The 16174-nt window shown below is 41.6% G+C and overlaps 1 protein-coding gene across 1 annotated transcript in view; it reads left to right on the forward strand.

Moving 5' to 3' along the window:
• Positions 1-14122: 14122 nt before the first annotated feature.
• LOC136886572 (hemolymph lipopolysaccharide-binding protein-like) overlaps positions 14123-16174 on the forward strand; it is a 43357-nt gene continuing 41305 nt past the window's right edge. Inside the window, exon 1 of the mRNA XM_068230453.1 lies at positions 14123-14175. Within this exon, the coding sequence (XP_068086554.1) occupies positions 14134-14175 (42 nt within the window). The 5' untranslated portion in view covers positions 14123-14133. The remainder of the gene's footprint in view (positions 14176-16174) is intronic.

A 16174-nucleotide genomic window follows, 5' to 3' on the forward strand; every position in this document is an offset into this window, starting at 1 on the left:
CGTGGTACGGCGCGCCGGACTCCTTCTCCCGGCAAAGCCTGATGTGCGGCGCACCAACCGCCAGCTTATCCAGGGACTGTAAAACAACTTCGCACCTGCGGCGTGCTTCACCACGACTACCCCTCTCATAGTGCGGGAGAGAGGTATCTCAGGGTACTTGAGGGGTCCGAGCGACCTCGACTGGACATTGGGAGCGGCGGCTGGTCTTTCCGTTAAAAGTAGTAACATGTACCTGATATTCCACGGCAAACAAGCTAAATCTGAAATCTAACTAGTGATCAACAAAAGACTTTGAAACTTTTTCTATTCAACGAGAAAGACTCTTTCATCTATTAATGTTCCGTCAATATTTTCTCACACATCTAATCACAAGGAAGCTGGAATCCAATTAATTTTCAAATTCACAATCACCAAATGTGGAATTTTTTAAATAACATTGTTAAAGAACTTCTTCTGTGTCACCCCTTGGAAGGACATTTGGGGGGGAGGTCTGTACCGGGCGGTACACCTGTGAACCTTTGGAACTGTATTAATTCATGAGTTTTCTCAGAAGATGTCACCACTATAAATTTTGGGATTACAAAGTTGTCAATACTGTGTGAATTTCAACATGTTTGTTTTCTATGGCTCAAGAAGTGTGGACATTCCCTCACAGATGTCTCTACAAAAAAATCCTATGGTCATGCACCCTGGTGCGATGTGAATGAACCTTTTGAAGAAATTTTGTATTGAAAAGTTTTTGTCTTTAATAAATTTTGTTCTTTTCATTTTTGGGTTGGCAATATTAAGCTTTCTTTCCACCAGTTTTGAATTTAACCAAACCTAAATTTCTGTAATTAATTTTCCACTAATGATGTGTTTCTTCTCCCACTTGTGTGTAACTTTGATGTTAACCAATAAAATTCAGGGGGTGTGACTTACTTATTCCTGAAAGGTCTCGAATCTTCCACGAGAGCTTAAAAACCGCTGATTTTCTCGGCTTTTCGTCACTCGAATAACATCTAGCTTGGGTGTCTGGATATGTAGCAGGGGACGAGAAGCGCATCTTTCTTCCGGCAGCAGAACTTCAACAACGTAATGGCCGTTTAACATCTTTATTTCTTGCTAGATCAGCAGTTTAACTCGCGGGGAAGGTTCGAAACGTTTAATATATAACCTATATTTTAAAGTATGTAGGCCTTTTTCATCCTTGTAAAAACTTCATTCATCTCTAACTGTAATTCGGGGATAGAGAGTGATTTACCCTCTCGAGGTCCCCTTCATTTTGAATTTGAGGTGACTACGTTTTCGTAACCGTTCTTCTATTGCTTCATAATGTGTTAAATTCCTTTTTATACGAGTCACCCCCATAGTTTGTGAATAGCCCCTGTATAATAGGCCTAGTGCCCCTTAGGTTTTATAAGGTTTCATGTATGAGCGCGAGCAACGCCTCCATTCATATTGGTATTTTGTGCCATTTGAGTAATATATTATTTTTCTTTAAGGCCCTCTAGGCTGGGTACGAGATACCCCTGTTTAGTTTTGTAAGTTACACCTCAATGGCAAGTGATTGTAAAGCATTGTGTTGCCTTTAATAGGCTTGAAAGATTGAGAGCGGATCAGCTCTTTCCGATGTGATAAAGGTGCCTCTAGGAGGCTTACTAGGTGGTGGCAAGTGCTCCATGTAATTAAGGGATTTCTGCTCTTTGGTAATTTGTGGTTTTGAGCTGAGGGCTCAGAAAGTTTAACCTTCGGGCTCGAAACCCAGAACTTGTAAAGGTCCCGAAACTGTAAATTTACCTTTGTACTTGATCTGTTCATTGTTATTTCACCTAGTGAAAATTTCTTATATTGTATCTAAATCGTTGCTTCTCCCGGCATTGTACCTGGCTTGTTGACTTGTTGTTATTGATTGAAATTTTATATGTAAATTGTTATGATTGGCATTTTGAAAAAATATAACCGTTGTTAAAGTTTTATATTAACTTCAAATTTGTAGTTGAGACCTATTCCAGCCCGCACCTTCTTTCACCTCTGCTGATCCACCAAACCACGGTAATAATAATTGTACCGGGCGGTACACCTCCGCTCCGCTAATTCAAACTTTGCGCCAGTTGAAACTCCTCTACTGGAGGAAGCCTGAACTTTAACTTCCACATTAATTCTACGATTTATCAGAAGATGTCGCTATTGTAAATTTTGAAGAGTTCTGAACTGTGTCTTTTTCGATTTATTTTTGTTTTCTCTGTAGTAAGAAGTGTGAACATTCTCTTCTAGATGGCACTACGTAAGAACTACAATTGTGTACCCTAGTGCGAAGTGAAGGAACTTTTTTTTGAAGAAATTTAGTATGTATAAGTTTGCTCTTTGTTAAATTTTTTTCAGTCATTGTTTGAGTTGGCAATGTTAATTCTTTCGTACCGCCAGTTTTGAATTTAGCCAATCCCGAATTTCTTTAATTTTTTTTTGACCAATCAGGTGTATCTTCTTCAACTTGGATATGTTGCTTAACCCTAGCCAATAAAGTGAGGGGGTGTGGGATCTCATTCATGAAACGTCTCGAATTTTCCGCGAGGGTATATAAACTGCTGTTTTTTACTGGTCTCGGTGCCACTTCTGTAACATCTCTCAAAGTGTAATTATGTAGCAGGGGGCGGGAAGTGCCTCTTTCGTCGGGCAGCAGTTCATCAATAAGGTAACTGCCTTTTAATAACTTCTTTTCTTGCTAGCTCAGCAGTTTAACTCTCGGGGCAGGTTCGAAACCTTTACCATGTAACTTTCCTCTAAAATGTAAAAGACTCTTGGTATAAATTATATCTCTTTAAACTACATATTGGGATAGAGAGTGCTTAACCCTCTCGAGCTCCCTCTCCTATTGCTTTGAGGTGACCTTGTTTTCTCAACCGTTTCTTCCCTTCCTAATGTAATGTAATTTTTTTTATATAAGTCACCTCTTTAGTATGGGATTAGCCCTTGCATAAGCGGCCTTTTGCCAAATAGGTTTTTTAGAAATGTATTAGGAGTGCAGTTTCGCCTCCTCTCAAGTTGGTATTTTGGAGACCATGTAATTGTCCCGTTTCTTTATGGAATAGGCCTCAGTAGGTTGGGTATTTTTACCCCTGTTTTCTTGTGCTTGGAGGTCAGCTTGAATGTGGAGTTTGGTGTGGCCTTTGATAGGCTTGAACTTTGAGAGCGGGTTGCTCTTTCTTAAAGTTGGTTTCTGTGTGCCTCGAGCAGGCTTTACTGAGTAATGGGGAGCAAGTGCTCCTGGGCATGATTGGGGTTTTCTGCCCCTTGTCAAACAGTGTATTTGGGTAAAGTTGGGCTAATTGCTCTAGAATTGTGTGTCTGGGTCTCGGAGCCCAAATCCTGTAACAACTGTAATTGTACATTCTCGATTTGTTGCTAGGCTACTGTGTACCTTGTTATACTTGTTATTTCTTGATCTCAAAAAGAAAATATAACCTTTGTTAAATTTTAAATTGACTTTAATTTCGTAAGTTGAGACCTGTTCATCGCAGCACCTTGTTTCACCTCTGCACATCCACAATACACCGTAATAAGTGGTAGCAGAGCGTGGTTGAATGGGTCTTAAATTAGCCCCTTTTGACGGCTAAACATTGCTTTGCTCTCGAACTCTAAAAATTTTCTCTGTCGCTGGACTTTTCATTTTCGTTTTTCAAAATTGTTAAATTTTTGTCATCATGCCCGGCCCTCGCGATGTCCTCCATCTCAACTATTTGCGCAAGGAGGAGTTGATCTGTGAATTGACAATTAGAAATGTGCAATCTGGAGGCACGGTTGCGGTAGACACAAATAAGCTTAGAGAGTCCCTTGATTTGCCGATTACCATCCCCACTTTGGGAGAGAAAGAAATTGACGACTCTCTATCCACGATCACTGACAATACTACTGAGCTGGCCTCTGTAATAACCTTTTTTGAAGAATATGACCCGCCTCCTAATCAAATTAAACGTGTGCAAGCCAGGTTATTTCATTTTTCTAATAGAATTAACGATCTATTTTCTCTGAAGTTGAATGACATTCAGAGGAAGGAAGCTAGCGTTGTTCTTGAAAGTCTTTCTGAATTTTCCAGTAAGGTTACCCAATTGTTAACTGGGGAAGTTCCTCCCAAAACCGACCAACCTGCTACGGTAAACGTAGTTCAAGAGGAAGAGTCTTCCAAAGGAGAAGGAAATAGGAAAACTGTTGGAGCTCAAAAAACCTCGTCTCCATTGGACAACGAGTCTGAACGCCGTACCTCGTTGAATAACGCACGTTCTGAATTAGCTTCTTTGACACCTAAACCTTTACCTACTATGTCACCCGGGTTCAGCAGCTTGCCTCATCATTTAGCAATGTTGCTCAGAGTTATCTCTAAGTTTTCGGTTAACTCTACCAGTGAAGTTATTTCATTCTTAAGGTTTTTAGTTGAATTTCAGGATCATGCCCTTGTTTTTTCTCTTTCTCCGTGTCAAATTTTTCAGATCATTTACGCCTATGCAATTGGTGTTCTCTCAGACAAAATAGTCAGGGCAATTGCTGAACAGTCATCTATTGAAGACTTTCATGCACACCTTCTCGCAAACTTCATTCCGTCTCGAGCTAGGTCATCGCTTATTCAAAAGCACTACTATCGGGTACAGCGTCTGCCGACTTCATCCAGGATATCAAATTTTATACCAGGGTGTTTGCTCTTCATGTTCCTGAAGATCAAATTGTTCAGGCTATTGTAGAAGGTATTTCGCCACCTTACAGATCATACTTGTGTTTTGCGTCGCGTCCTCAAACATTCGCTGAATTAGAGGCTATGGCCGGCTCAGCGGAAGGAGTTAGATACGTCGATACCTTGCGTGTCGCGAAAGAACCCCCTCCATCCTCTAGTAGTTTTCGGCCTCCACCTCGCCGACCCATCACACTCCGTAAATGTGACCATCTTCGCAATAAGTGTCCATTGATCAAGTCCAGTGGGACAAGGAATGGAGCAGGGTCATCGCGAGGCTGTTTTGAATGCGGCGGGTTTTCCCATGTCGCCAAGAATTGCCCAAATTCGAATAGCACCCCCTCCTGCTCAACTTCTGGTGCAACTTCCACCAATGCCAATAATAATAAGTGACTAGTGGCTTCGGCTGAGTCGGCGAACCTTTCGTCTCGAGGCTCAGCCCTAAGTAAACATACCAAAATTTCAGGAAAATCTTACGCTTCAAATTTATCCTTTGAAGGCCCTAAGGAATGTCTTAAGATTGCGGCGGATTCCCCCGCACCTGTACCTTTTCTTAAAATTGAGGTGAATAATGAACCTGTAACAGCTCTATTAGACTCTGGCAGTGCTTGTTCTATTATTTCGGCTGAATGGTATTCGAAATTGTTATCTATTTGTAAACTTCCTGACTATCGCTCATCTTCTGTTCAATATGTTTCGGCTAATTCTCCTCCATTAGAAATTTTAGGTTCCTTAAAAGCCAAAATTCGTATTTTTAAATTTACTTGGAAAGTTAAATTGTTTGTGGCAAAGCACTTGTCTTGCCCCATTACTTTGGGAGCGGATTTCATGTCTTCTACTGGTTTAGTGCTCGACATCCAGAGCAGGTCGTGCACATTCAAATTTGTTTCTAATTGTAAAATCCCTTTGTTAAAGTGTAATTCTGTATCGTGTTCTACTATTTCGCCTACCCAGGATGAGATAATGTTAGACCTTACACATCTGCCTGAGGAGCAGGCTGACTGTATTCGTAAGTTGTGTCAGTCGTTTCCAGAGGTGTTCTCTGATACTCTTGGTGTTACTGACCTTATTGAATACAAAATTGAGGTTACAGATTCGATTCCTGTCCGTTTTCCACCGTATAGGCTATCTCCACCTAAAATGAAGGCATTGAAAGAAAACATCGATCAAATGTTAAAGGATGGTATTATTCGGCCATCTAAGTCGGCGTATTCTTCACCTATTTTTCTAGTCCCGAAACCGCAAGGTGGCTTCAGGCCTGTCATTGATTATAGGGCTCTCAATCGGAAGGTGGTGTTACAATCTGTGCCCCTTCCTGACCTTCATTCCTGTTTTTCATGGTTTCTTAAAGCTATGTTCTTTACCATCTTGGATCTGAATCAGGCCTATAATCAAATTCCTCTGGCTGAAGGATCGAAACATCTTACAGCGTTTGCCACGGATTGGAATCTGTATGAATACAACCGCGTGCCTTTCGGGCTCCCCACGGGAGCAGCGGTGCTTACGAGGCTACTAGACAGGGTCTTCTCCGACATCAAATTTGAGTACTTGTACCACTATCTTGATGATATCGTCGTATTTTCGGAGACATTCGAAGAACATCTAGATCATCTAAAAGAAGTTCTCAATCGCCTTCGTAAGGCGGGGTTAACTGTGAACTTGTACAAGGTCGCCTTCGCAAAGCCCTCTATGTTATTTCTAGGGCATATTGTGTCGCCCGATGGTGTTGCAGTCGATCACTCCAGAACACAGGCCATCCGTGATTTCAAGCATCCCAAGGACATCAAAGGTATTGCCTGATTCATTGGTATGGTGAATTTCTTCAGGAAATTTATTCCTAACTTCGCTAACAGAGCGGCGCACTTGAACCTTCTTCGTAGGAAAGGCGTCAAATTTGAGTGGGGACCTTCTCAACAAGCCGCTTTTGAATATTTTAAATTAGCTCTGTGTAATGCCCCTGTTCTGGCTATGCCCGATTTCTCCAAAATATTCATCGTCCAAACCGACGCGTCGTCGTCGGCGGTAGCTGCGGTCCTTCTTCAAGAGACTGAACTAGGGAGGCGACCCATCGCCGATGCCTCTAGGACCCTATCGGCTCAAGAAGCCAAGCATTCCATCTATGAGCTCGAAGGTTTGGCAGTCTTATTTGCCTTAGAAAAGTTCCGTCTCTATCTGGAACATGTCAGATTGGACTTGGAGACTGATAATCAAGCCTTAAGCTGGGTCTTAGGTAGGCCGCGTCGTACTGGTCGTATAGCCCGGTGGGCCATCCGAATTTCTGCCTTCCAATTTGACGTTAGGCATATCAGAGGTACTGAAAATGTTGTTGCAGACGGACTCAGCCGTATGTTTTCCAACGACGTCGAGACCCATGAACCGGTCGATAGTTCATCACCTCCCGAGTCCATACTATCTGAGGTTAATGCCATCTTAACAGATGCCCCCATGCTATTTAGGGATCTTGAGAAATATCAGCGTGAAGATCCGACGCTGGCTCCGATCATGGAAACCCTTTCTTCTGGGGAACATGTCGTTCCTTATGTGCTGAGGAATGGTGTTCTATGTTGCCCATCGAGCCATGATAAGAAGATGAAGGTAGTGGTTACAGCTGTTCTTGTGCCAATGATCTTCAAGTACTATCATGAGAGCCCATTAGGGGGGCATTTAGGCATCTTCAAAACCCGGGAAAAAATCCGTGAAATGTTTATCTGGAAGGGTATGGACGGTGAAATTCGTGAACTAGTTAAAGCTTGTAAATCTTGTTTGCTTAGTAAACCAACCATGTCCACCCAGGTAGGCCTTTTGTCTTCTCATCAAGCGTCGCGCCCCATGGAACATCTCTACATTGATTACGTAGGACTTACGTAGGACCCTTCCCCAGTCAAAGAGGAATGCCAATAACTTCATCCTTGTATGTGTAGATGGTTTTTCAAGATTTTCTTGGTTATTTCCAACTAAGCTGGGTACCGCCTAATCCACCATTTCCTGTTTAAATTCTATCTTTGCGTCTTTTGGTCCTTGTCAATATATCGTGTCCGACAATGCTAAAGCTTTCACTTCAAATCTTTTCCGTAAATTTTGTTTTGATCTAGCCATCTCGCATGTGACTACTTCTGCTTATTATCCTCAACCATCTCTGGCTGAGCGAGTTAATCGTAATCTGAGGTCGGCGCTGATTGCCTATCATCATGAAGATCATTCTAGATGGGACACGTCCCTGCATTGGTTAGCTTTTGCCTTCAATTCGGCGGTTCATGAATCGCATAAGTTTACTCCAGCTTCTTTGATGTTCAAGTTTGTTTCCACCTCGCCGCTCTCTAACCTCTGGTCTCTGAGTGATATTCTGCCCGAGACAATATATCCAGATAATATTAAAGATCTTTGGAAGAAGGCCAAAGCCAATCTTAAGGTGTCTCATGAAAAGGTCAGGGAAAGATATGATCGTGGACGGAGACCCACCAATCTGAAAGTAGGTGACCAGGTTATGGTCAAGGACTTTGTACCCGCGGGCAAGCTTGCCCCCAGATTTCATGGGCCGTGCATAATTTTAGATTTCCTTACCCCGGTGACGTTGTTAATAAGCAATCCAGCCACCAAGAGGATATTTAGGGTTCACCTGTCGCAGGTGAAACCCGTGTAACTTCCGTACTAACGTATCTGATTTTATATTTGTTTTAACATTTTGAAAGTATTCGGAAGGTTATATATTTTTTGGGGAGGGGGTTTCATTTTGAGGCTTTCTGCCATTGGAATCAGGTTCTTTGTATTTAAATATTTATTGTGAAACCTTCCCCGAACAGTTAAACTGCCATCCTGTCCTTGCCATGGCCATTACCATGCTCCCGTCTCCTGCTCATACCAAAACAGTGGGTAAGTGAAATGGAAAACAAACCTCCACGCCGCTGACCCCTCAACCTCACCACAAAGACTGTACCCTTAAATCAGTCTGGTCCAACAAAATTCTGTCGCCGAGACTTTAATGTTTCAGTGCCCCCGCAGCCGCGGGGCGCCGTACCGCCACTGAGGTGGGGTAAGGGCCCGCCCCTCTCCAGTGAGACCAACCAATGTACGGCGAGCCGGAGCCCTCCTCCCGGGCAAGGCTGATGCGCGGCGCACAACCTGCAACTTGCCCGCGGTCTGTTAACGTTCGCCGCGGGTGCGGCGTCTTCAACACCACTACTCCTCTCATAGTGCGGGCGAGCGGTATCTCAGGGTACTTGAGGGGTCCGAGCGGCCTCCTCTGGACACAAGCAGCGGCGGCTAGTCGGGCCGTCAACCTTAATCAACATTGAATGTACTTAATCAGCCACATGGACTTTTCATATCAACAACTACTACATTTTTGGATGCAACTACTATATTTGGTGGACTTAGAAAATGTTGTGTTCCTTTCAAAAATTAAAAGTTTTCCTTCTGAATTCAACTACTACAAGCATAAAGACATTACATCAAAAGTTACGACAAATAATTTTGAAAATGGATCAAACCAATCTAAGAAAACTTGTTTGTAAATCCTTCTGCAATTAATTTCTATTTCAACAGCATAACTTGGACCTTATTTTAAAACAAAAGTTCCTGTTCTTCTGTGTTACCCCTTGGAGGGTCGTTTGGGGGGCAGGTCTGTACCGGGCGGTACACCTCCGCTCCGCTAATTCAAACTTTGCGCCAGTTGAAACTCCTCTACTGGAGGAAGCCTGAACTTTAACTTCCACATTAATTCTACGATTTATCAGAAGATGTCGCTATTGTAAATTTTGAAGAGTTCTGAACTGTGTCTTTTTCGATTTATTTTTGTTTTCTCTGTAGTAAGAAGTGTGAACATTCTCTTCTAGATGGCACTACTTAAGAACTACAATTGTGCACCCTAGTGCGAAGTGAAGGAACTATTTTTTGAAGAAATTTAGTATGTGTAAGTTTGCTCTTTGTTAAACTTCTTTCAGTCATTGTTTGAGTTGGCAATGTTAATTCTTTCGTACGGCCAGTTTTGAATTTAGCCAATCCCGAATTTCTTTAATTAATTTTTGACCAATCAGGTGTATCTTCTTCAACTTGGATATGTTGCTTAACCCTAGCCAATAAAGTGAGGGGGGTGTGGGTTCTCATTCATGAAACGTCTCGAATTTTCCGCGAGGGTATATAAACTGCTGTTTTTCTGGTCTCGGTGCCACTTCTGTAACATCTCTCAAAGTGTAATTATGTAGCAGGGGCGGAAAGTTCCTCTTTCGTCGGGAAGCAGTTCATCAATAAGGTAATTGCCTTTTAATAACTTCTTTTCTTGCTATCTCAGCCGTTTAACTCTCGGGGCAGGTTCGAAACCTTTACCATGTAACTTTCCTCTAAAATGTAAAAGACTCTTGGTATAAATTCTATCTCTATAAACTACATATTAGGATAGAGGGTGCTTAACCCTCTCGAGCTCCCTCTCCTATTGCTTTGAGGTGACCTTGTTTTCTCAACCGTTTCTTCCCTTCCTAATGTAATGTAATTTTTTTTTATGTAAGTCACCTCTTTAGTATGCGATTAGCCCTTGCATAAGCGGCCTTTTGCCAAATAGGTTTTTTAGAAATGTATTAGGAGTGCAGTTTCGCCTCCTCTCAAGTTGGTATTTTGGAGACCATGTAATTGTCCCGTTTCTTTATGGAATAGGCCTCAGTAGGTTGGGTATTTTTACCCCTGTTTTCTTGTGCTTGGAGGTCAGCTTGAATGTGGAGTTTGGTGTGGCCTTTGATAGGCTTGAACTTTGAGAGCGGGTTGCTCTTTCTTAAAGTTGGTTTCTGTGTGCCTCGAGCAGGCTTTACTGAGTAATGGGGAGCAAGTGCTCCTGGGCATGATTGGGGTTTTCTGCCCCTTGTCAAACAGTGTATTTGGGTAAAGTTGGGCTAATTGCTCTAGAATTGTGTGTCTGGGTCTCGGAGCCCAAAATCTTGTAACAACTGTAATTGTACATTCTCGATTTGTTGCTAGGCTACTGTGTACCTTGTTATACTTGTTACTTCTTGATCTCAAAAAGAAAATATAACCTTTGTTAAATTTTAAATTAACTTTAATTTCGTAAGTTGAGACCTGTTCATCCCAGCACCTTCTTTCACCTCTGCACATCCACAATACACCGTAACAATAATAATAATAATAATAATAATAATAATAATAATAATAATAATAATAATAATAATAATAATAATAATAATAATAATAATAATAATAATTTATTTAATGTGTGCAACAGATAGTTACAAGTTCAATTTATTTTAAGTATTAATATGTTAATAATAATCCTACTATTTCTGTAATATATGTGGTTTAGTTACAAGGTTAATTTTTCTCAAGTAACAATGTTATTAGAAGAGTTATGTATATAAGAAACAGAGTTATGTAAATATGTAAACAACATAATGAGTTTCTAAATACTACTACTACTACTACTACTACTGCTACACCGTTCTGTCGCAGAGATCTTACTGTTTCAGTGTCCCCTCAGCCGTTCGCCGCCGTACTGCAACTGAAGTGGGGTTCGGGCCCTCTCCACTCCCGTGAAGGCTCCTTGTGAACGGCGTGCCAGAGTCCATCTCCCGGCAAAGGCTGAAATGCGGTGACCCTACCGCCAACTCATCTGGGGACTGCACATATACTTCTAACATCAGAACGACTACCCCTCTCATAGTAGCGGGAGAGGTGTATCTGAGGGTGCTTGAGGAGTCCGGGCGACCTCAACTGGGTATCGGCAGCGGCGGCAGGTCTAGCCTCAAAACTGTCAACATGTTGTTAATATTCTATAACAACGAGGACACTCTAAAACTGAAGTTAAACAAGTTTCCAACTATCTACTTCAAAAACAAAAAGACTTAGAAATTTTCTTCAACTGGAATTTTTTTTTTCAAAATTCTTCTGGGTCACCCCAAGGAAGGACACTTGGAGGGGGTGGAAGTCTGTACCGCGAGGTACACCTCAACGGCGCGTATTCAAAACTAGCGCCTAAATGAACTCCTCTATTGGAAACAGTGAAACTGAAACTACACCAACTTAGAACTTTACTCAGAAGATGTCACCACTAAAATATGATGTAAATTTGTTATTGTGCAGTTTCCTTACCTGTGTGAATTTCTACTTGTTTTGTTTGCCATTCATCAAGAAGTTTGCACATTCTCCCATAGATGACACTACCCAAAAACTATGATCATGCACCCTGGTGCGAAGTGAAAATAATTTTGATTTAAAGAAGTTTTGTATTAATAACTTTTTTAATGATTGATGGTCATTTAGTTTTGGGTTGGCAATATTTACCTTTTGTTTCCGCCAGTTTTTAGTCCAACCAATCACTAATTTCTGTAATTAATTTTCTACCAATCACAGTCTTCTTCTTCTTCTTCTTCTTCTTCTTCTTCTTCTTCTTCTTCTTCTTCGATTTTGAGTGTAACTTTTAAATTGACCAATACATTGAGAGGGTGTGGCAGGGTTCATTCGTGAAAGATCTCGAACCTTCCCTGAGGGTTTATAAACTGTGGCTTTGCACGTCTCTTGGCCAAATGATTGTCATCTTACTAAGAGTGTGCGTCAAAGCAGGAGGCGGGTGGCCTCTTTCATCAGGCAGCAGTTCGTCTACCAGGTAATGGCCACATAACATCTTTCTTTCGTGCTAGCTCCGCAGTTTAACCCGAGGGAAAGTTACGGATCATTAACTATGTAACCTTCTTTTCTAAAATGTAACTTTCTGCCGGCTAACGTAAAAACTTCATAAAATCTTCGACTGTAAATCGGGGATAGAGAGCGATGTACCGTCTCGAGCTCCCCTTCATCCTGGTTTGAGGTGACTACGTTTTGTAACTGTTTTTCTTCCTTTACGTAAGACATTAATGTATCCTTATACGAGTCACCTCAGTAGTTTGGGAGTAGCCCCTGTTTCATCGGCCTAGTGCCCTTTAGGTTTTAAGAGTTCATATCTAGGAGTGCAAGTACACGCCTCCATTCATTTTGTGTTTCGGGCCATTTACTTAACCTGTTCTTTTCCACAAAGGCCCAATAGGTTGGGTACAAAATAACCCTGTTTCAAATCTGTAAGGTGTACCTTGATGGCGAGTGATTGTAATTTTCGGATATTGCCTTGAATAGGCTAGAAGAAACTGAGAGCCTGTTAGCTCTTGTTCAATTTTGTGATTGTAACGAGTGCCTCTGGAAGGCTAGACATTGTATTTTGGGAGCAAGTGCTCCATGAATTTTGGGGGATTTCTGCCCTTGAGTAAAATTGTGCTCTTGTAAATTTGAGCTCGTAGCTCAGGAAATGTAAAGTCTGCACCGCGAGGTACACTTCAACGGCGCGTATTCAAAACTAGCGCCCAAGTTGTCAAGGTTCTGAATCTTGGATTTTTTCACAATTTTGTTTTATGTTTGCTACTTGTACCTATAAAGATTGTTAAATTTTGAGTTCTGAAAATATAACCTTCAGTTAAGTTCTAAATTCAATTCTTGACATTGTAGTTAGACCCATTCACCCCAGCACCTTCTTTAACCTCTTTCTGCTCCACGGGTATCCTCGTATCAATAATAATAATAATAATAAACAGAACCCTCCCCTGTTGCTGTGGTTGTTGTCATTTAAACGCGGCAGTCGTATCTCAAAAACCTTGCCGAGAATCTCGGAAATGACATCGTCGGGCACATGGGTGATTTTTTATGTGAACAAAATGAATTTAAACCGCAACACGAGTACAACGGTCTAACTGAAACATATGAAATTGCTGTCAAGATTTACACACGTACAGAAAGCTTAAGAAAGTATTCACGTCTGTCGTAGCAACTGATATCATTATTACAGCCCTAGGTCTTCCCGTTTTATGCGACTGAAGACTGTCATCACGGGCCCTTCCGTTTAACGTGTAATATTCGCTATTAAATTCCACTAATGCCTCTTCCAGTCAATGTTCCATAAACTGGAAATCAAGTCTCCAACTTTTCGTGGTCGACAACCTTACAAACAATGGCACTTGGTCGCCCTCGTACCGAAAACTTATTTCACAGACAAAGACGCCGTTGGTTTAGGGCACAAATGTTGTTTTGAGCCGCACTATAAAACTCATTAACAAGGCCACAAAACTGTAAATTTGGGAAAGAATGTCGGAATTGAATAATTTTCTATCTCCTCTTCAGCTCACTGGAGGCCCAGACAGTTATCGAACCAAACATAAACTAATTGTTACCTTATTATTGAATTTCTGGCCACAAAATACAAGAGATTTGTTAAAATCTGGTCTTTATTCATAGTTTTTTGTTACAGGCTCGCACAGATAGTTTTTTTGCGCGATAAATCTCAGCTCGGTTATCGGAATATGACGTCGAAGGTTGGAGAGGTCATCCAGTCGGCCAGCGAGCTGGCTGGATTCAGCATGCGGGACTTTCTTAACACACAAGTCAATGAAATAAATAGCAAGCCAGAGCGAATGATATCACTGTCAGAACTCGTAAGGATGTCGCTTCTCTTGGTGAGTGTTTGTTTATTTCTCTGTAGCTGATAACAAGGGGTCAAGGGAGAGTTGATGTCAGGCTTGGAGTGGAAATTTACAATAATAATAATAATAATAATAATAATAATAATAATAATAATAATAATAATAATAATAATAATAATAATAATAATAGACCACCTCGTAGCCATGATCGTTAGGGCGTTGAAGTCTAAACGCTCTGACAACGTGGTTACCCGGTTCGAGTCCCGTTAGTGGAAAAAAAAGTTCACAATCAGAATATTGGCCGGCAGGGTAGGGGAATTGCTGGTATCCTATTTCTAAGCACTGGATAAGCCTTGATTAAATTCTAAACGTCTCTGCAGTGCTCATACGGAGTGAGGGCATATGACGCTGCTGCTGGTGATTCAACCGTCGGATGGCGACGTTAAGCCATGAGCAGTCCCCTTGCTGCTATTCGACAGGAGTAGGCGTAGGCTATGTGCCGGCACTGGGTCTCACCCTCTCCTCTCTTACCATCATATTTCATCTCATTAACTTTTCTGATAAGAAAGGACATTCGGTCATAAAAACGCCATGACAGATTCATCTCACCTCATACACGACCCCGTAGAGAAAACGGTACATGGGTTGGACAAATAATAATAATAATAATAATAATAATAATAATAATAATAATAATAATAATAATAATAATAATAATAATAATAATAATAATAATAATAATAATAATAATAATAATAATAATAATAATAATAATAATAATAATGGCGAATATCCTCCGAGCAGGCCTAGTGCAGGTCTTATAGGTGACCTGAATGTCTCCGGGATGCGGCTCCTACTTAAGAAGACATCACAAACACACGGGCCCCGATTAACCAATTTAGGTTAAAATCTCGACACGGCAGCTAATCTGACCAGGTACCTATTGTACAAAACCATTTCGCCATGGAGCTGGGCAATTTAAGGACGAAATATCTCTATAGAGTAGTGGAATTTTCACAGAATTTGAGTGGGATATTTTGTGATTGATGAATGTTCAAACAAGGAAACGTGATGTAACACAAGGTTGAGCTGTCAGTGGTGGAGATAAGTCGAAGGAGAGCAAGTTAAGTGCGGTCTCTCCACACGAGCTATAGAGAGGCTTTCAGGAGCTCATTTGCAGCAGGCAGCAAGCTATACAGTTAAGTGCGGTCTCTCCACACGAGCTATAGAGGGACAATCTTTATTAATAGTACATTACTCAATGCATGTAGTAATATCAGTTCCACGTTTATCCTCCCGTCTCTTTGGACGCTCTGTCTGCCGGAATTATTAGTACCACACTGGATAGTATCCGTCATTGGACTTTGGATCTTAGTTTTGCTGTTGGCTGAACTACAGTCGAAGATTCCCCAGCCAACACGTGCGGGATCTCGCAGGACCCCTCTTTTCTTGATCTTCCCTAATGATACGACCAGGGTAGGGGAGCTGCACATTTCTATTCATCCTGGTCAATGGAGTAGACCCGCATTTTAAATGCTTCTAATCTTCTGACGATGGCTTTCCTCACACCACCTTCGACAAGATCTGCTGCATGTCGTCAGTCTATTCTACAGCATTCCTTCCTCAAAGAATGTGCGTGTAAAGTGTGCTAAGAGGCCACAGAATCAGGACTATGATGGCGCTATCCCTATCCCTGACAATGTCCATGTATAGAGTTATGTGTGTGTAATATGGGTGTCCGTGAGTTGACGTATTACAGCTCAGCTGTTTGTTCCCTTACTCCCAAGTCTTCCCAGCTCGAAGTTTCCAATATTTTCATTACACTCCTCTTTGTCGGAAGCCAACCAGAGCAAATCGCGCTGCTCTCCTGTGTATATTTTCATGTTGTTCTTGAGTCAAGTAATCCTGGTGAGTCATTCACACGCTGAACGGGTCTTACGAACAACTCATACGCCTCTGGCTTACATCCTTACTGCGACCCCTAAATAGACCCATAACCATATGAAGAGATGTGTAAAGTTCAGCTGGGTAC

The sequence above is a fragment of the Anabrus simplex genome, chromosome X (genome assembly GCF_040414725.1).
Source record: "Anabrus simplex isolate iqAnaSimp1 chromosome X, ASM4041472v1, whole genome shotgun sequence".
NCBI lineage: Eukaryota > Metazoa > Arthropoda > Insecta > Orthoptera > Tettigoniidae > Anabrus > Anabrus simplex.